At 34.9% G+C, this 21237-nt stretch overlaps 1 protein-coding gene and 1 long non-coding RNA gene across 4 annotated transcripts; one reads left to right on the top strand and one right to left on the bottom strand.

The window, feature by feature from the left end:
• Positions 1-12934: 12934 nt before the first annotated feature.
• Positions 12935-14082, top strand: LOC129878012 (uncharacterized). Its single transcript, XR_008763717.1, has 2 exons — positions 12935-13127; positions 13639-14082. It is a non-coding gene; the product is annotated as an uncharacterized LOC129878012 (long non-coding RNA).
• A 1009-nt stretch (positions 14083-15091) lies between these two features.
• LOC129880921 (uncharacterized) lies at positions 15092-20519 on the bottom strand. 3 transcript variants are annotated; one of them, XM_055955181.1, is made up of 7 exons: positions 20275-20519; positions 20103-20196; positions 18314-18453; positions 17868-18230; positions 15954-16016; positions 15614-15830; positions 15092-15535 (listed from the first exon to the last, which is right to left on the bottom strand). In XM_055955181.1, exons 1-7 carry the CDS (start codon positions 20344-20346, stop codon positions 15462-15464), a joined length of 1023 nt encoding a protein of 340 aa, XP_055811156.1. In that variant the 5' UTR covers positions 20347-20519; the 3' UTR covers positions 15092-15461. The 3 variants fall into 3 exon arrangements, with proteins under 3 accessions (XP_055811156.1, XP_055811155.1, XP_055811157.1); XM_055955180.1 differs by having other exon boundaries at positions 20088-20196; positions 20275-20516; XM_055955182.1 differs by having other exon boundaries at positions 15092-15830; positions 20088-20196; positions 20275-20514.
• Between the last annotated feature and the right edge of the window lie 718 nt (positions 20520-21237).

Consider the following 21237-nt stretch of genomic DNA (forward strand, 5'->3'; position numbering starts at 1 on the left):
TTAGGTAGCACTTTACCTTTAAATATGAATTTTTCGACATAAATTTAAATTTAATCGAACTTAATATTGATATTAAGCAATGAAATTGATCTACAATTAAAAGAATTTTTTTTATAACGTACTCGATAGTAACCCTTAAAACTAAAGTGGCCACACACACATATATATAATAATGAGATTGTCTAACTTTTTAAAATAATAAAATTAAATTTTAAAATAACTAACTGGAGTGAAAAATTAGATAAATTATCACACAAATATAATAGAATGAATGAAATTCCTTCACTTTTAATTAGATACTTCGCATTCAAGTTAGTTGCACCAAATCGACCCGCATTATATATCACGAATATGAATTAATAGATCAATAAATTTTGAATCTAGATAAACTTATCTGAATGAGGAACAACCTTTTGAAACATGTGGGATATCAAAATAGATATTATATTTTTTCTCTCCAATTCCCAAGTACATGTCTTGATAGCTTTCCTATTTAGTATTTTTTTAAAAAAAAATTATTTTCACTTTTGGGCACTAATTTAGATTTTGTATCGCATAATCCTCATTTAAGGAAGAAGTTTTCTTCTATTCAAAACTCAAACTCTTCGATTAAAGGTAAATAAATAATATGCATTTCATCACAATCCTACTTACCCTTAGTAGCATAGTCACATAAAGTTTAGGATGGCCAGTCGGATGCCCTTCGTCTAAAAATTATACTATGCATATAAAAATCGTTCAGGAGGGCCAGTCGGACACCCTTCGTCTAAAAATTATACTATGCATATAAAAATCGTATAAAGTATATAAGTCAAAAATTATTTTTCATACATATATATTAAATTTTGAACACTCTTAATAATTTTTTTGACTTTGCCACTGCTTACCCTACTTACTTTAATCGAATATTTTCTGTAAATAAAATAAGGTAAGTCCCCCAAAATAATTAATAAATTAGAGGGGACAAACATAAGGTATCAAGAACATGTCTCCTCTCAGAAAATAACGTGATTTATACAAGTTCAACATGCTCCACTCACTTTATTTTATTTTATTTTATTTTATTTTATATATGGACATGAATTTTACCACCAACAAAGGATATAATTACAAAATTACGATCAGATCCATTCAACTAAAGTTAGTTGCATTTAACCAACATTAATATTTATAATTTTATATGTCTGCATTTGAGATTCTCTTGGAACAATTATTAAATTCCTTATGGAAATTCTACAACTCAGAACGCACAGTCATGTGATATAAATTGGTAGCCTCAATAATACCAATAGATTTTGTTTGTTTGTATATTTGCATTATTTGAGTAGAAAATTATGAATTGAACTTATAGTAGTTCAATCTGTCTAAATTAAAGTCTACACTTGATGAAATGCAATGGACAAACGGACTTACTACCGTCTTATGCTAAATATAATAACTGAGAAAATATTATGTATATAATATTGTGTTGATATATATATATTTTATTATTAAAATAAAATATTAAGGATATATTTTAATGGATATAAATTGACAAGAATGTGGTCAATTATTCTTGGTGTAACTTATGTAACTGCAAAGCCATGTTCTACTTTATTATGCCTTGTAACATATGTAACTTGGATGACATAATTCCTCCATTAATTTACTTATATTATTATTCACTTTATTTCTATTCAAGACAAGGAAGGATTCCCCACCAATAAATAGTGGTGTTTCTTCCTTTGTGAAGAATATGACAAAGAAGATGAGATGAAATATGTTAAGTGTGGAAAAATATTGTAGTGTGTAGTAGTGAAAGAGAGAGTTGAGACAAGAAAATATTCTAAGTCTTCAACTATATTCGCTATACAAAAGAGACTAATTATATGTTGAACGAAAGTGTTCTTTTTATGGAGCTTTGAACTCTTCAACTAATCCAAAGTTGTTTGAGTTTTACAACTTTGTTGGGCTGTTGTATCCTGAAGGAGACAAATCAAGAGATATACTGTTGGATCGGTGTAGATTATGCCGCAGTGAGCTTGAATCTCCTTAAAGCGAGCGATATATCCACGCCTCAACCTGAATGAATTATTTATTTATTTTTATCATTTTTATTTTCAACTGTAATTATTATAATTGTGGTATATTACACCTATATATTGCAAATACATGATAATGTATATAATATTGCAAATACACGAATATACATTTTTCCGCACAAAAGAAAGATATTGACTACACCCTAATACCCTACTTCCATAGCTATCACATCCACATGTAACCTTATCAAACAACACCACTAGAAAAGAAAAAAGACATACCTAAACATGAAAAAAAAATCTAGAGAACAATAGGAGTTAATCTGATGATGAACACTCCAATTACTTTCAATTCAAAAATTGTCAGTTCGAATACTCTTTGAGGAAATAAAAAATGTAAAAGTTCCTAAGGAGCGATAAAAAAATGTAAAGAAAAGAGAGTGCAGGAGAGACAGTTCATGGTGGTTATTGGTTAATATGAAAGTTTAAAATGTTCAAATTGGGTAATTATCCAAAAGTTGAGTCATTTCTAATTATATACAATCTTTACTATTCAATTCCTATTTTGTACTTCCTATATTATAATTTCATATAATTTATTCACAAACTAAACAATTTCTTAATGAGAATCTTTAATGACCACTTAGACGTTATGACATATTGTGAGATCACAATAAAATAGCATTTAAGAACATTTCTCTTATACTTTTAAATCTAAGATTTTACTTTCTGACCAATCAAACCTACAAATGTCACGACCCAAAATGGGCCGTGAGTGGCACCCACACTTAACCTCCTGGGTGGGAGAACCAATGATACAAACCCCAGCTTAGATTAACGATTCAACTTATAAATCACGATAACACTGCGGAAGCTCAATCTTATTAAAGTCAGAAATAACAAAAGCCACTAAAATCTATTACTTGACGTTCCCCAAAATCTGAAAGTCATCACATTAAGGACATCTAAATTCTAAATCTAAGTCTGGAAATATCAAACACCAGAATAAACAAATAATAAAATGTGTCCGAAAACTAAAGACACCATGCCATAACCGAGAAATTCCATCACGAGCTAGAAGGGTAGCTCACCCTGAAATCTTCTGAATTGGAGACTGACTAGAGCTGAGGTCGAGTCGAAGCCGATGGAAGACTCGCTGCACTCCACAAAATAAAACAAAGAAAGATATACGTAGGGGTCAGTACAGGGCAACATGTACTGAGTAGGTATCATCGGTCGACTCAAAATAGAAATCAATATACATAAAATAATAGTGGGAAATCAACAACAACACTTAACAGGTGGCAACCAACGAACAATTACATAACCGGTCAACAATATCAAGATCACACATGAGGACTCAAGCCTCTACACCACACTCTTTGAAATATGAGTTTTTGGAGATTGGGTAGCATTAAGTAATTTTAATTTATTTCCCTTTAATATTACCGTGCCGGAACGTGACACCCGATCCAAATATACTGTGTCGGAACGTGACACCCGATCCAAATATACCGTGTCGGAACGTGACACCCGATCCAAATATACCGTGTCGGAACGTGACACCCGATCCAAATATAATTAATTTATCCTTCCTTATGATTACATTCCACTTCATTAACAATATTTCATCAAGCCTTCTTTATTCAAGGCACCATTTTTGATGGGGCAAGTTCAAGATTATGGATTTCATGGCCTCGGGATTTTAGACCAATCACAATAACATATCAACCATCCAAACCACATCAATTAAATGCGTAGTAAACTTCACACATATTACTCCATGAATATCAATCACTATTAAGAGTCTATCTATGATGTAGAATAAAAACCATAACCTACCTCCACCGAAGAACCAAAGTCAAGCAAGCTAAGTCAATGGTGATTTCCCTTTCTTCGATGCCTTAGAACGTTCCCAATCTATCAAGTATGCAATATTCATAAGTAAACGAGTATGTAGACACCCATATTATTATACATCTAGCCTAGACCCAAAAGCTCACCCAAATCTATAATCAATTTCTAAATATCAAGCGTAGGATTAAGTCATAATTCCTCTAAATAATATAACTTTGATGGATTTCATATAAGCACTACTCCTAATATTTAATTACATATCTCAATATATCAAAACTTAAATCATAAGGTGATAACTAAACAAAATTAAAAATCAAATCCACTAATTTATAAAAGCAGTAACTTCACTGCAACCACAAATTCCATACACAATGACACCAAATGGAATTCATTGATATTATTACCTACTGATGACATTAAATGCTTCTCCTCAAGCATATGTAGCCTACCAATAACTAGCGTATGTAATTACAACAACCAATTTTGACATAGCTACTTAGATTTCTTTCCATTCAATAGTAATAATAATAATTTAGGCCACTTACCTTTAGGATGCCAACTTATAAAGAAATTGAAAGCTGCTAGATGAGAATTTCTTTACATGAGCCACCTCTTTCTTCAGAGACGTTCGTCCGCCGCAGGTATGTTTCTTCTTCTCTCTTTTCTCGTTTCAGTTTTGTGTAGTAATGAACAATTAAAATATTAAACCCTATTCCACTTTATTTTAAATAAATATAGAATAAGTGGTATAGAGTACTAATTAAATTATCAACTTAGCCCATTAATTAAATTAGTTATTTAAATTTACCCCTTAATTAAATAACCTTAGTTATCAATTAGTCCAAAGTATCCACTAAAAATTTACGGAATAAGTCTTTTATGAAATAAAAAGTCATAGTATACAAAACGACCTGACTCGACGAACAAATGTGGATATTTTCCACGCATGTCAGCCTTAATCTCCCAAGTGAACTCCTCAACCGGACGATTCTTCCATTGAACCTTCACAGAAGCAATCTCTCTTGACCTCAACTTGCGGACCTCCCTATCAAGAATAGCTACAGGCTCCTCCTCATAAGACAAATTCTCATCAAGCAAGACTGAATCCCAACGAATAATATAGGTTCCATCACCATGATATTTCTTTAGCATAGACACATGAAACACTGGGTGCACTCCAGACAAACCTGGAGGTAAAGCCAATTCATAGGCCACCTCTCCAACACGCTTAAAAACTTCAAACAATCCAATATACCTCGGACTGAGCTTACCTCGCTTACCGAATCTCACCACACCCTTCATGGGTGAAACCTTCAACAACACTTGCTCTCCCTCCATAAACTCCATGTCCCTGACCTTTCGGTCTGCATACCCCTTCTGCCTGCTCTGAGCTGCTAGAAGCTTCTCCTGAATGATTTTCACCTTCTCTAACGATTCCCTCAAAAGATCAGTTCCCCAAGGTCTCACCTCAAAATGCATCAAATCAACCAATAGAAGACCTACATCTCCTCCCATACAACGCCTCAAACGGAGCCATATCAATACTCGAGTGATAGCTATTATTATACGAGAACTCTGCCAGGGGTAGGAACTGATCCCAATGACCACCAAAATCTATCACGCACGCACGAAGCATATCCTCCAGCACTTGAATTGTCCTCTCAGACTACCCATCAGTCTGAGGGTGAAATGCAGTACTAAGATCCAATCTAGTACCTAACTCAGCATGCAAGGTCCTCCAAAAGTTAGAAGTAAATTGTGTACCTCTATCTGATATGATAGAAACCGGAACTCCATGTAATCGAACAATCTCGCGGATATAGAGTTTGGCTAACTTTCCAGCATCATAAGTCACCTTTACTGGAATGAAGTGAGCAAACTTAGTTAACTTATCAACAATCACCCATATCGAATCAAACTTACCCAAGGTCTTTGGAAGGCCGACCGAAAAATCCATTGCAATCCTTTCCCACTTCCATTCAGGAATGGCATTCTTTGAAGTGTCCCTCCAGGCCTTTGGTGCTCATATTTTACCTGCTGATAATTTGGACAATGGGCAACAAAATCCACAATGTCACGCTTTATTTTGCTCCACCAATAATATTGTCTCAGATCGCGATACATCTTGGTTGCACCAGGATGTATAGAGTACCTCGAACTGTGAGCCTCTGCAAGAATAGTCTGAATCAAATTATCAATACGGGGCACACATACCCGCCCCTTAATCCTTAAGACGCCTTCTTCATCGATCACGGCCTCTTTGGCCTCTCCCTGCAAGACCATATCACGAATCCTGCTTAGCTTCTCATCATCAAACTGCTTTTCTTTAATCTTGTCAAGGAAGGAAGATCTTGCCTCCACACAGGCCAAAAACCTTCCTTTGTCAGTTACTTCCAGCCTCATATAGATAATGTCTCCACTGCTTCAATGCAAATACAATCGCAGCTAACTCTAAATCATGAGTGGGGTAATTACGTTCATGCACCTTCAATTGCCTTAAAGCATAGGCAATTACCTTCTTCTCCTGCATTAGCACTGCACCTAAGCCAGAATATGATGCATCACAATAAACAATGAAATTCTTACCTTCTACTAACGGGGCAAGAATCGGTGCAGTAGTCAATAAGGTCTTGAGTTTTAGGAAACTCTCTTCACACTCATCCGACCACACAAATGGAACTTTCTGCTTGGTCAGATTAGTCAGCTGGGAAGCAGTGAAAGCAAATCCTTTGACGAACCGGCGATAGTAGCTAGCCAAACCAACAAAGCTCCTTACCTTTGAGACATTAGTGGGCCTTGCCCAACTCTTCACTGCTTCAATCTTCTGGGGATCTACCATCACTCCATCCTTAGAAATGACGTGCCCTAAGAAGGACACTGAATCAAGCCAGAACTCACACTTAGAGAATTTGGCATATAGCCTTTTTCTCCCTTAATAATTCTAGAACAATCCTCAGATGCTCTTCATGTTCTTCTCTGCTCTTTGAGTAGATCAATATATCATCAATAAAGATAATAACAAAGAGGTCTAAATATGGCTTAAAGATTCCATTCATCAGACTCATGAAAGCAGCAGGCGCATTTGTAAGCCCAAAAGACATTATCAAGAATTCATAGTGTCCATACCTGATTCGAAAAGCATTCTTCGGTACATCTGCTACCCGTATTTTCAGCTGATGGTAATCAGACCTTAAATCAATTTTTGAGAAAACACAAGCACCCTTCAACTGATCGAATAAGTCATCAATGCGAGGAAGGGGATACCTATTTTTAATAGTCACCTTGTTCAGCTGCCTGTAGTCTATGCACATACGAAGACTACTATCCGTCTTCTTTACAAATAAGATTGGAGTACCCCAAGAAGAGGCACTCGGTCTAATAAAACCTTTACCCAACAACTCCTGAAGTTGGGCCTTCAACTCCCTCAACTCAGCTGGGGCCATTCCATAAGGTGGAATGGAAATAGGGCGAGTGCCGGGCTCTAAGTCGATACAAAAATCTATATCTCTATCAGGTGGCATACCAGGTAAGTCTGCGGGGAAAACATCCATAAACTCACGAACTATAGAGATAGACTCAATCGTCGGCACTTCAGAATTATCATCCCTAAGATGTGCTAGGAAGGCTAAACAACCCTTACTCACCAACCTCTTAGCACGAAGAAAAGAGATAATCTGAAATGGGGTGGAAATATAGTCACCCTCCCACACCAACTGATCCATCCCAGGCTTGGCTAATGTCACAGTCTTAGCATTGCAGTCTAAGATAGCAAAATTTGGAAAGAGCCAAGTCATACCCAAGATTACATCAAAGTCAACCATCTCCAGAATAATCAAATCTACATAAGTTCTGCTCCCACAAAAGTCACAAGACAAGACCTATACACTTTCTCAACTAGCACAGACTCACCAACAGGTATAGAAACACGAATAGGCATGTCAAGTAAGTCACAATATAAATCAAGTCCATCAGCAAATGCGGGAGATACATAAGAAAATGTGGATCCAGGATCAAGCCAAGCTATCGCAGACCAGAAGAGTACCTGTGATAACAGCATCGGATGCCTCTGCCTCTGACCTCCCAGGGAAAGCATAACAATGGGCTCTGCCACCTGTCTGACTATGTCCCTTACCGGGCTGTACTCCAGTAGTTCCAACCTGCCCGCCACCCCGGCCGGACTGACGACCACCACGACCTTGGCCACCACGTCCTCCAGAATGACGGCCCCTACCATAGCCGTCGCCTCCACCTCTAACTACTGAGACTCTATAACCCTGATCATGCCAAGCCTGACTCTGCCTTGGACAATATTTTCTGATATGTCCAGGCTCACCACATCCGTAACAAGTCTTAGGGTCAAGAGTGGGTCTTTGTGAAGACGAAGAAGACTGAAGATAACCCCCAAAGTTAGAAAAAGGCTGACTAGTCTTTAACGGACCTCCATCTGAAACCTGCAATGAAGACTGAATAGGACGGATTGAATAATCTCCAGAACTTTGCCCTCTGGAGTAAGAACCACTAAACTCACCTCCTTTACGAAACTTCTTGAATGTTGTCTCTTTAGTGAAGTTATCTGGCTTCACCCCCTCTACCTCTATCACAAAATCAACCACTTCCTGAAAGGATTTTGTGGAAGCAACAACCTGTAAAGCTGGAATTCGCAAATCTGACCTCAATCCCTTCACAAAGCGGCGAATTCGCTCCTCTGGACTGAAGCAAAGCTGAGTAGCATATCTGGCTAAGGCACGAAACTTGGCCTCATAAGCGGCAACAGACATCCTCCCCTGCTCTATATTCAGGAACTCGTCTCTCCTCCTGTCCCTTAAGGTCCGGGGAATATACTTCTCCATAAAAAAATCAGAAAAGGTTGCCCAGGTCATAGGTGGTGCCTCTGCTGGTCGGCACTCCACGTGAGACCGCCACCACATTTTGGCGTCTCCTTGAAACTGGTATGTCACAAACTCAACACCAAATCGCTCTACTATATCCATTTTATGAAGCAGCTCATGACAATAACAAGGAAATCATAGGCATCCTCAGATTCAGTACCCCTGAAGACTGGGGGTTTCAACTTCAAGAACTTAACAAAGAGATCATGCTGGTCACTTGTCATTACCGGCCCTGTAGTCAATTGAGGAAACATGCTTGTCCCCAAAGACGCAGTTATGCGGGGAGCCATAACAGCTGCATGTTGAACTCCTGGAATATGAGGTGCTGGGGGAGCTTGTCCCTGATCGGATAACCCACTAAGATAGGTGAGAACCTGGTGGATCATCTCTGGAGTAGGCTGGGGTGGTGCTTCTCTCTCATGAACTTGCTCCTCCTCCACCCCAACATCATCTCTAACTACCTCATCAGCCAGTGGAGGGCTCGCTGCTCTTTCCCTGGCTGGCCCAGCTGTTTGGACCCTGCCCCTGGTGGCCTTTCTTCCGCGACCTCTACCACGGCCTCTCGTTGCTACTCTTCCTCTGCCTACAGCCCCAACGGCTGGCTCAGGTGCTCTTGTTGCTCTAGTTCTAACCATCTGCGAAAGTAAAGTGGAGAAGGTCAGATACCAATTTGTATCACCTAGATACCAATTGGATTCAAGTAATAGCACGAAAGAAAGGAAGAATGGAGTTTTCCTAAAGTCCTGTAGCCTCTCGAAGAAAAGTAAAGGCGTCCCCGTACCGTTCCGCAAGACTCTACTAGACCTGTCCTTGTGTGATGAGATCAATGAACCTAAGACTCTGATACCAAGTTTGTCACGACCCAAAATGGGCCGTGAGTGGCACCCACACTTAACCTCCTGGGTGGGAGAACCAATGATACAAACCCCAGCTTAGATTAACGATTCAACTTATAAATCACGATAACACTGCGGAAGCTCAATCTTATTAAAGTCAAAAATAACAAAAGCCACTAAAATCTATTACTTGACGTTCCCCAAAATCTGAAAGTCATCACATTAACGACATCTAAATTCTAAATCTAAGTCTGGAAATATCAAACACCAGAATAAACAAATAATAAAATGTGTCCGAAAACTAAAGACACCATGCCATAACCGAGAAATTCCATCACGAGCTAGAAGGGTAGCTCACCCTGAAATCTTCTGAATTGGAGACTGACTAGAGCTGAGGTCGAGTCGAAGCCGATGGAAGACTCGCTGCACTCCACAAAATAAAACAAAGAAAGATATACGTAGGGGTCAGTACAGGGCAACATGTACTGAGTAGGTATCATCGGTCGACTCAAAATAGAAATCAATATACATAAAATAATAGTGGGAAATCAACAACAACACTTAACAGGTGGCAACCAACGAACAATTACATAACCGGTCAACAATATCAAGATCACACATGAGGACTCAAGCCTCTACACCACACTCTTTGAAATATGAGTTTTTGGAGATTGGGTAGCATTAAGTAATTTTAATTTATTTCCCTTTAATATTACCGTGCCGGAACGTGACACCCGATCCAAATATACTGTGTCGGAACGTGACACCCGATCCAAATATACCGTGTCGGAACGTGACACCCGATCCAAATATACCGTGTCGGAACGTGACACCCGATCCAAATATAATTAATTTATCCTTCCTTATGATTACATTCCACTTCATTAACAATATTTCATCAAGCCTTCTTTATTCAAGGCACCATTTTTGATGGGGCAAGTTCAAGATTATGGATTTCATGGCCTCGGGATTTTAGACCAATCACAATAACATATCAACCATCCAAACCACATCAATTAAATGCGTAGTAAACTTCACACATATTACTCCATGAATATCAATCACTATTAAGAGTCTATCTATGATGTAGAATAAAAACCATAACCTACCTCCACCGAAGAACCAAAGTCAAGCAAGCTAAGTCAATGGTGATTTCCCTTTTTTCGATGCCTTAGAACGTTCCCAATCTATCAAGTATGCAATATTCATAAGTAAACGAGTATGTAGACACCCATATTATTATACATCTAGCCTAGACCCAAAAGCTCACCCAAATCTATAATCAATTTCTAAATATCAAGCGTAGGATTAAGTCATAATTCCTCTAAATAATATAACTTTGATGGATTTCATATAAGCACTACTCCTAATATTTAATTACATATCTCAATATATCAAAACTTAAATCATAAGGTGATAACTAAACAAAATTAAAAATCAAATCCACTAATTTATAAAAGCAGTAACTTCACTGCAACCACAAATTCCATACACAATGACACCAAATGGAATTCATTGATATTATTACCTACTGATGACATTAAATGCTTCTCCTCAAGCATATGTAGCCTACCAATAACTAGCGTATGTAATTACAACAACCAATTTTGACATAGCTACTTAGATTTCTTTCCATTCAATAGTAATAATAATAATTTAGGCCACTTACCTTTAGGATGCCAACTTATAAAGAAATTGAAAGCTGCTAGATGAGAATTTCTTTACATGAGCCACCTCTTTCTTCAGAGACGTTCGTCCGCCGCAGGTATGTTTCTTCTTCTCTCTTTTCTCGTTTCAGTTTTGTGTAGTAATGAACAATTAAAATATTAAACCCTATTCCACTTTATTTTAAATAAATATAGAATAAGTGGTATAGAGTACTAATTAAATTATCAACTTAGCCCATTAATTAAATTAGTTATTTAAATTTACCCCTTAATTAAATAACCTTAGTTATCAATTAGTCCAAAGTATCCACTAAAAATTTACGGAATAAGTCTTTTATGAAATAAAAAGTCATAGTATACAAAACGACCTAAAGGGTCGTTAGAACAAATCATTATATTCCGCCTAAATCCACATTTGCCTACCCATGATAATACGAAGCATAAACATCTTAACAAGAATCTTATGCTAGTAATATAATAACAATCGATGTTGTTAATTTTCTAATAAAACATAAAGAGTTGACGTTAATCTCACGCCTTCCTCACAATAAATCGAAACCATAGAAGTGTACTTCTATTAGGAGCATAGGTAAATATTCACAGCCATCAACTTTGACTATAATGCAAGTAAAGTCAACTTTGTTCCTTACCTAGGGTACCACCATGTGAATTATTTCATAGAAGTCAAAATACCAAAGTACACAAGTAGTACTCTATTAGTTTCAAATTATTTATTATAATTTTTTAAAAAAATTATTTATCATTTTAAAAGTAAACAATAATTTTTTTATCATAATCTCCTCCTCGCTCTCCTCATGATTAGCATTTTCTTCGATAACGTGTAAAAAATAAAATATAATAAATAATTTGAGACATGACGACCAATCTTGTAACGTCACATTCAAGAAGATAGAAGGCCTTCACGTGCAAGGGTTCCGTAGCCATGTGGCTATTGAGACAGTCGGCACCAAAACTTGGAACTGCTGAGATAAGACAATATAATACTAATTAAAATAAGAGAGAGAAAAAGACCAAGCACGGGAGTGGTGGATTGCGATTCTCGATTCTTAATCAGATATTTTGAAGGTTATTATTGAAATAGTAAAACTTTTTGATATTGAGCATTTTATTTCCATGTTTGACTTACATATTATGGATAACGCGTAGTCTAATCAATAAACTTTAAATATTAAATAATTAAAAAAAAACAATTTTTTTTATATTGAATGCTTTATCTCTATATTAAACTTACATGGTGCAAATAAATATTAATCAGATTAGTGAACTTTGAATATCAGATAGTTAAAATAATTATATTAATATATTGATATTGATGACTGTTTTATCTTCGTAGACTTGGTGTGAACATGTATTAAATATAAGTGTTTTATCTTATATTATTAAAGTTACATGGTGTGAATTTCATATTAATTAAAAAAGCATTTATTTCATATTAAAGTTACACGATATGAATTCGTATTAATTAGATTAATGAATTTCAATTACCAAATAATTAAAAAAAATAATAAGAAAGAGATGTGAGGCTACACAAAGCTTATCTCACGGATCTTGCCTGCGGTATTATGGCTCCCACAATATCCCTTTAATTAAATGTTATATTCTAGTCTAGGTGAGATGTTACATTCTATATATATATATATATATATATAAACTCTTTTTTGTTCTTAGAAAATGGAGAGTTAGATGCAATAACAACTCTTTATATCAAAAGAAAAAGAAAAATGACTAAATGGGTCAAAACAATTACCACTCCATTCAGAAAAGCTAGAACTTTTTTCAATAATAATCAACAATCACCAAGAGATTCACCAAGGGAAAAGAAGTCACAAGAAGAAGGTATGTACAATTTGTGTATAATAGAGTGTATATATTTATGTTGCTTTGAGCTGAAAGTCTTTCGATCACAGACTCTGAAGGGTAAAGGGCTGTTGTTGTTATTGTTTGTGGAGTCGATATGTAGTGTGTTTGGTCAAGAGACAGATCTAGATAGAGTTTATTGCTATTAGCTTAAATCAATTAAACCTTTGTAGAAAAAAAAGAGTTTAAAGGTGTAAATATAGAAAAGATCAAATTCGTATTTAACTTGTTGACTCTAAATTTTAGATTCACATGTGGTTATAATTCATTTGGCCTCATAGAGGCAATTATGTATGAGTTTGGTAGAATCCAACAACTTCGATTTAAATTCCATATTTATCTTTAGAAATTTGTTTTAATTTAGAATCCAGTTAGTCAAAAGGGCTAAAATCAAGAATTTGTAAACTTCAAATTCTCAATTCGCATAGTCAGTTTGACCTTATTATTTGATCTTCTCTTAACACATGTCTTCTTTTGTGTTAATTTGCAGACCAAGATAAGCATGTGGTAGATTTGCAAGGTGAAGTAATGGCTTGTGGATATGAAGATGTTCAAGTGATGTGGTCAATTTTGGACAAATCCAAGGCCATCAGAACATGAATCTTTGTTCTATTTGGAGCTAATTAATTAAATCAAGGCACATATTGTACATATTTTATCATCATCTTGTTCATGTGGTGGCTAAATTGACGCCCAAAATGCAAGATTTTGAAAATTTTGATGATGTTCTATACATAACAACAACCTTACCCCCCCCCCCCCCCAAAAAAAAAAAAAAAAAAAAAAAACTAAAAGAAGAAAAAAAGGAAATAGCACATACCCAAGATTACTATTTTTTGGCTAATCCCCATGATCAATGAAGATCAAGGAAAGATTCACTGTATTTGATTTACATTTAATTCTAGATTCAGTAATCAAATATTCATTTATTTTAGCTTTGAGGATCGAAGGACCTACTGCTTGTTTTAGACGATTTTTTTTTATTAATAGTTTCAATCAAAATATATGTTGTTTAATATGCATTTAACTGTTTTGAAGTAAATATTTCATATGGATAAATTTTAAACCTAACTTTATTAACATGCTTTTCAAGTGTCTTTAATATTCAATTGCTGACCATTACGCCGAAGCCACGACTAAAACTTGATGAATTTAACCTTTGAAAGTTTTACAATTATAATTGTTGCTATTTTGAAATAGTAAGTTCAAAATTTAGTGTTTGTTGAAATTTCAGTGCTAAAGTTTCTTCCCTTGTCAAATGCCCCTCATTAGATAGGACTTAGCTGAAAGTTCTAGCACTTCGGATGTGTTTGGTATGAATGGAAAATATTTTCCTAGAAAATATATCTATATTTTTTGAAAAACAAATAGATTTTTTTTGTATGTGTGTTTAATATAGAAGCAAATATATTATTTTAAAAATATTTATATATAATCTAAATAAATATTATAAGAGGTGAAAATTGTGGAGTGGTGGTATGGGGGTACGGGAGTGGCAATGAAAATAAAATGTGTTGAAGAATGAGGACACAATCAATATGACGTGTTACTGAAACTTGTTTTTTCCTATTTCATTTTCTTCACTTTTAAAAAATTTATTTTTTTCAAAGAAATATTTTCCAAAATATTTAATCAACCAAAAAATGAAAAAAATTGAAAAACATCATACCGAACACATTCTTATTTCTTAATATGCCACATCCTGGGATAGAAGCTTGATGATAAGATGAGCTTTATTAGGCTATTCAAGCAACAAAACTCGAGTTGATTTCTCGTATGGTCACTCATCTAACAGTTATTATCTCAAAAACTCACTTTTTTTTATTGAAAAAAATTGAATCAAGAAGAGAAATGACTTTCAGAGATAATAACTATTAGTTGAGTGACTGACCAACTTAGAAATCAACCCCAAAACTCAGATACAAAGACAATAGCCAAGAGAATCACCAAATGATAATACTCTCCTCTGCAAAACTGTATCCTTTAAGCATGTTTTATTTGTTCAAATACTTCCATCTGGAGGAAAGTGCACTTCCGTACCTAGAAAAGGTCAGAAATAAAAGCAATTTGAACTCAATAACAGGAAATCACAACTAATCCAGCACACGACGCTCATTCACATATGTTTATGGAATAGTAGCTACCACAGACAACACGACCCCAAGCATTGCAAGATGCATATGCAGAGCTCGAGATAGTATGAGTGCTTGTTACTCTTGCCATGCATTCAAGCAATTGTTACCAAGACAGGAAGTGCTGAAATCTTGACTTGGTGTTCGTCAATACTTTGCAGTATTGCATACTTCCATTTTTTCAGCAATCACAAAAAGGTGTCATTAAGAAAAAACTGATGCATATGGCTGGCGCAAAATTCTTTTCATGAATATCTGTTAAAAAAGGGCAGAATCCGTTCAGCATTCCTTCATTGTTCGATTTTTCAACTAGTCAAACGAATAGCACCTTACATTTGCTTATACTATGGTGCCTCCCAAAACTACTAGCAGGGGAATCTGTTGGAAGTATGAGATGTTCTTCATTATACTTGACAGTCTCGAGACTAAGTCCATGAGGTGGAAGTAACAAGGTATACTTTGCAAGTTCCTTCCTATCACGAGATTCCAAAATCGTAACTACAATATCTGGTGGAACTGCTTGTCTTCCAACTTGAAGCAACAAAGCGACCTACAAAAGATTTTGAGAAAAAACACCACGTATTATCTTCAGTGTTGCCGTTCAAGAGCAGCTGAGATTCAATCCTGAAATCATGACGAATAATGGGAATATTTTTCTTTATGGGTAACATACCATGTTCCGAACTTGTCTATATAGGAAACCAGATCCTTCAACTTCAAGCCGTAAAAGAGGTCCCTAAAGAAAAACACAAGAAGATATCAACTCAAAACTTTATTGATAGACATATGACAAGTAATGCCTCCATGGCTGCAGTTTCATATGTTCTAAGCACTGGCTTCGTCATTAAGCTATGAAAACCAACTCAGGGTATGGCCCATAAACCAAACTTGGCTAAGTTTGACCTCCCTAGTTTGTTTCTTTTCATTATTTTCCTCTACAACTAATCCTAATCTGGGAATTTTGCTTTTTCCCTTTGTTTTCTTTTATCTCAAGTGCTTCCTCATCTATGTCATTACTTTCCTTTAATGTTTCCTTCTCAAGCACTGCGTAAGATGAGCATCAAAATCGAGTTACGGAAAACTAAAACAATTAAATTTTCGGAGGGATGAAAAGTGTGAGAGTGGAGAGTCTGTGGAGGCTGGATGATTTTGTGGTCAGAAGCAACAGTAACAGTATGCTTTTTCCTTCATTTTCACTTTTATATTTTGTTACTCTAGTCGTTGGGTAAACTATCATAGGAACATGCAAACTGCAGCCTGAAACATTTTTTTTAAAAAGCACAAGAGTTATATTGATAACAAAACTACAGCAATCTGGTTCAGAAAATATGTACAGCAAAGAAAAGGTTATGAATCTCAGATTGGGAAGTAAAGAGTATAAACGGAAACTATGAAAGGGTGGGCCTTCTTCTATTTTTTATAACAAAACCGGAGTGTATTTGTCAAGCACCAAGAATTTTCCAACTCTTTACACAATATACTAGTACAATTATTAAAAGCAATATGTATAGCCATCAACTTCTGTAAAAAGTCAGCAAAGATCAGACCAAAAATGTAAGGGACTGAACTCTATCTTTGAATGTTTTTTGTATCAAACACCATATTTTCTATCCTTCTTGTTATACAGAAAGGCCACCTTAACAGAAGTTCTTTACTGACACGGCATAGAATGGAAGTTAAGAAGGTTGGGTGTCTTCCATCATCCCATGGTTTGTACGGTGGACCGGGGTGGGTGCTCGTACCATTTTGAATAGTTCAAGGCGTAGAGGGCAATAAAAAAGTTTTAAAGGGGGGAAAATGTCCATAGTTATCCATTTTTCCTCTCATATAAGATAGTCTAATGCAGAGGATTTGCATTTAGGATAAGATAGCCTCACTATTGATTGTAAAATTATTTTTCTTTTGTGTTTGCCACCTTATGTTCATAGATTTACTACTAAGTATGGCACTTTAGAACTTACAAATCAGAGATACTTTTTAACATTATGGAGCTATATTTTTTTCAAAGGAACATTCCAATATAAATACTACTAGTGTTGACATGTACTCATCTGTCTATTATGAGATGTACTACGATATTGACACACTTCGTAAACAATAATATTTTAAGACATTCACAGAGTTATCCTCATGTTACAAAATCAACTTCTTAAACAATTCAAACTTTAACAATGATGTAATGGCTTTTTTACTATCCAAAGATAACTTTTTATCAATTGCTTTAGTACATTTACTCGTATTATTACCCATAAAGAAATGAATTAGATTAAATTCTTCATTTCCATGCCTAGTCAAAATATCTCAAATAAAATGGGATATAGGTGAGACTCATAAAAAATTGTACTCCTTTATTTTTGGAATTTGTTAGCATGAACTTCAAGAATACACAAGACTTGTTGAGTTTCTAAGCTTAGGGAAGCCCTGATGCACCTAATGACGGAATTTTGATATAAAACCAATATGCATGTACCTTGAGCCGTGAGACAGCTCAAGTGTATTTTGTGTAGACCAAGAGAAACCCACCCTCACTGCAAGCCATGGAATCTAATTGATAAGTCTTGTATCAGTAAAGGGATGAATATAGTACCTTTTCAACAACATCAAAGTGAAATATCGTCTTCACTGGATTTGGCACCCGGTCATTTCGTGATGTATTGGCAAAGGCAGAAAAGTTATGTTTCCCCACGAAATGCTTTGCGGCCTCTCTCATGACAGCAGCGTCGAGTTTATACTCACTATGGTAAGCATAGTGCCTCAAGAATGGGTCCATGATAGTGGAATTATATACTTGGTAGCAATATATCTTGCTTGTGACAGAGAAACGCGCATGAAACTCAGGTCCTGCAGGGCTAAATTCTCTAACTCTGATGTCAGAAGGAAGAAGACCATTTACAGCTCTATGAACATTGTCTAGTGTTTCATAGTTGAAAGGTGTAATGAAATGTGCCACCTGAAAGCCAAAGTTGGTTCTAAGTCTATTTATTTTGATCATTTCTCTTGGTTAGTGAGAATCCATTGGCAGGGAAAGCAGACCTGACCCCATGCATGAACTCCTGCATCTGTCCGGCTTGCACCAACTAAACAAAGTTCTTTGCGGTTTATTTTCGTTTTTTTAGTCAGAGCTTCTTCCAGAATGCACTGTACAGTAGGTGTTGACTGCTGATACTGCCATCCTACAAGATACTCATCATTCTGGATTATAACAATAAAGCAACTGCATCCCAACATACACACGCAAAAATATAGGGAATAAAAGAGGTATACAAACATTTAGAAGGTAAGTTTAACATCTTATTATCTTAGCAATCGTTGCGCCTGATAAAGAACAAAAAAATAGAAAAAGGATGACCTTAGAGAAAAACGAACTCAAATTACCTACATACACATGCTAGGAGGAAATCGAGAAACAGAGAACAAAAGGTAAGGTGTCAAATTTGCAATTACTAGTACCTTCAAAATCTTACTATGCCATCTGACTTGCCTAGTTCACTTCGTCAGGGTTGACTTGATTAAATTTCAGTTTAACATGGGGTGTTGATTTATTTCTTTTAAAAAAATATAGTATACAACTAGATACAACATCAAAAACAGTACTAACTTCCAAGTTTTAAACTTCAAACAGATTGAAAAGATAATTATGAAGGTCATAAACAAAGAATGTTATTGACTCTTTGAATAGTAGTTAGATCAAAATGGGATGGACGGAGTACAATCTTAGCAATCTAGAACCTGAATGAAAACTCTAACTAATCCATGCATTACTAATAACTGCATAACTCTACCAAGAAACCAAGTGACCCTTAAAAGTTTATAACCTCCTTTTGCAAAAATTACTTGAATGAACAATGCCCAGAAAAGAGTCAAACGCAGAAACGAACATGATTTTGAGATGAATCTGAATCCAAAATGACATTTAACAGCACTAAACAAGCTCTACGCCTTAATTGATTTTTAGGAATGACGTTAATTATCTATTATCGTACAAAAGAATCCAACGGTGATATATTGTGGTGACTTAGGGAATGTCAAATAAATTAGCCATTTTTAACAGTAAAAATGAGAGCACTAACCAACTTGGAAAACTCGAAGAAAATGAACGTGCAAAGAACAAACTTGAACAAAGAAAATGGATGATGTACTGTGGTATGTGAATGTACATAACATGGTTTTTTCCTTTCACCTAAGATTGAGGAAGGACTACTAAGTCAAGAAACTCATCAAAGAATATTTTTGAATATCTGCTGCTTATTATACCTAGGTAAATTCTCAGAAATATAGAAGACTACAAATCTGTCACAGTTCCATCTATCATTCTAAAGTATTTCATCCACACAAAGAAATATCAAAATACCGCAGTTACTTGTGAATGTAACTAAAAATTAGTTGTTAACTTTAGAGTAACAAAGACCACGGCGAATTAGGGGTTGATTTCTCGAATCCCTTTGTCCCAATTTCTGTTGCACAGTTGGAATTTCAAGAGCCAACCAAGTTTTTCTTTGACCGAAATTTCTTTACAGTGCCTTTACGATAGTTTTCAAATATTTAAATTTTATTTCAGAAAACCTAAAGCTTCAATGTCGAATTCACAGTCAAAATTTAAAAATTTGAATCTTAAAATTGTAAGTGTGTCCCTCAGAAAGTGACCTTTCTTCTCAGTTCCAATTTTCTTCAACAATATGTAACTAATAACTATTAGTTAAGCAACCATCTGAGAAATCAACTCGCCAATTAGATTATAAGCAAAAAAAAACCCAGAGATTTCAACCCTCAATTTTCTATCTGAAGTAACACGAAGATAAAATGAAACCTGAAAATCTGGTACCGTCGTAAGCAATAACTAATCGCCATTTATAAGCTGGTAATGACAGTTTCACCGATCGACCCTTATTTGGACTTTCATCCTTTCCACTACAATTCTGTTGGCAAAATTTCACATCAATTAGTGAACAAAAATAAAGTAAATTAGAGTAAAATGACAACGGAAAAGCACATACTGAGTTACAATTTGCAGAATTTGTCTCGAGATTTGGAAGTAACGGAAGTGCCAAAGCTGCTGAGAAACACATTCTTCATTAACGTTAGCTCAATTTTTACAAAATCAATCCATGAATTTTTCAGCTTCAAAATACATATGCTTTTTTTCTTGGGAGTTTTGAGCAAAGAGTATCAGAGTTTTATCCGGTTGAACCCGTATTGCAGCTAATTAAATCTGAATGCACGTTGCACAACTCATTTGGGTGACGCTTCGACACACACGAAAGATGGATTTAGAGAACGGGGGTTTAAAATATTAAAGTAAGCTTTTGTCATTTCATCTCATAATTTTAAATTATATGATTTCAAATTATGAGATGATAATTTTAAATTCTATAAAAGACTTAATTTAAGAATTTTATATCATAATTTTAAAATATAAAAATTGATCACAAGTTTATATTTTATAAAAACATCTATTATTTTATATTTACATAATTTTTTATGAGAACATTAAAGTAATGATGAAATATTCACAATAATTATATAGTTACTCATGACATTGATCGTGTTTAATTTTGTAGAGTAGTAAACTATAACTCATGCTTAATTTTACTTTCTTGTTTAATTAAAATTTGATTAATAAATTTTGTATTTTTTAAAAAATAACTTTATAATAGTGTATTATACTTTTGTTATGAATTTTGTTTATTTGATAAAATTGTACAAAGAATTGAAATAATTTTTATAGTTTTTACAACTTATGAATTTTGTATGTTTATGAGCAAAAAATACAATTTAAAATTTTAAATTGCATGTTCAAATAAAACTTACAACATCATCTTAAAAAAAATTCATGATTTGAATTTAACAAATAGATAACTTTTTATTAAAAGACTCTATATAGTGTTTATTAAAGATAGACTATTCGATTTCCTCCTCGTCCTTAAGGATGATGTTAATCTTAAGAGTTAGTTAAGAGC

The sequence above is a fragment of the Solanum dulcamara genome, chromosome 2 (genome assembly GCF_947179165.1).
Source record: "Solanum dulcamara chromosome 2, daSolDulc1.2, whole genome shotgun sequence".
Classification (NCBI taxonomy): domain Eukaryota; kingdom Viridiplantae; phylum Streptophyta; class Magnoliopsida; order Solanales; family Solanaceae; genus Solanum; species Solanum dulcamara.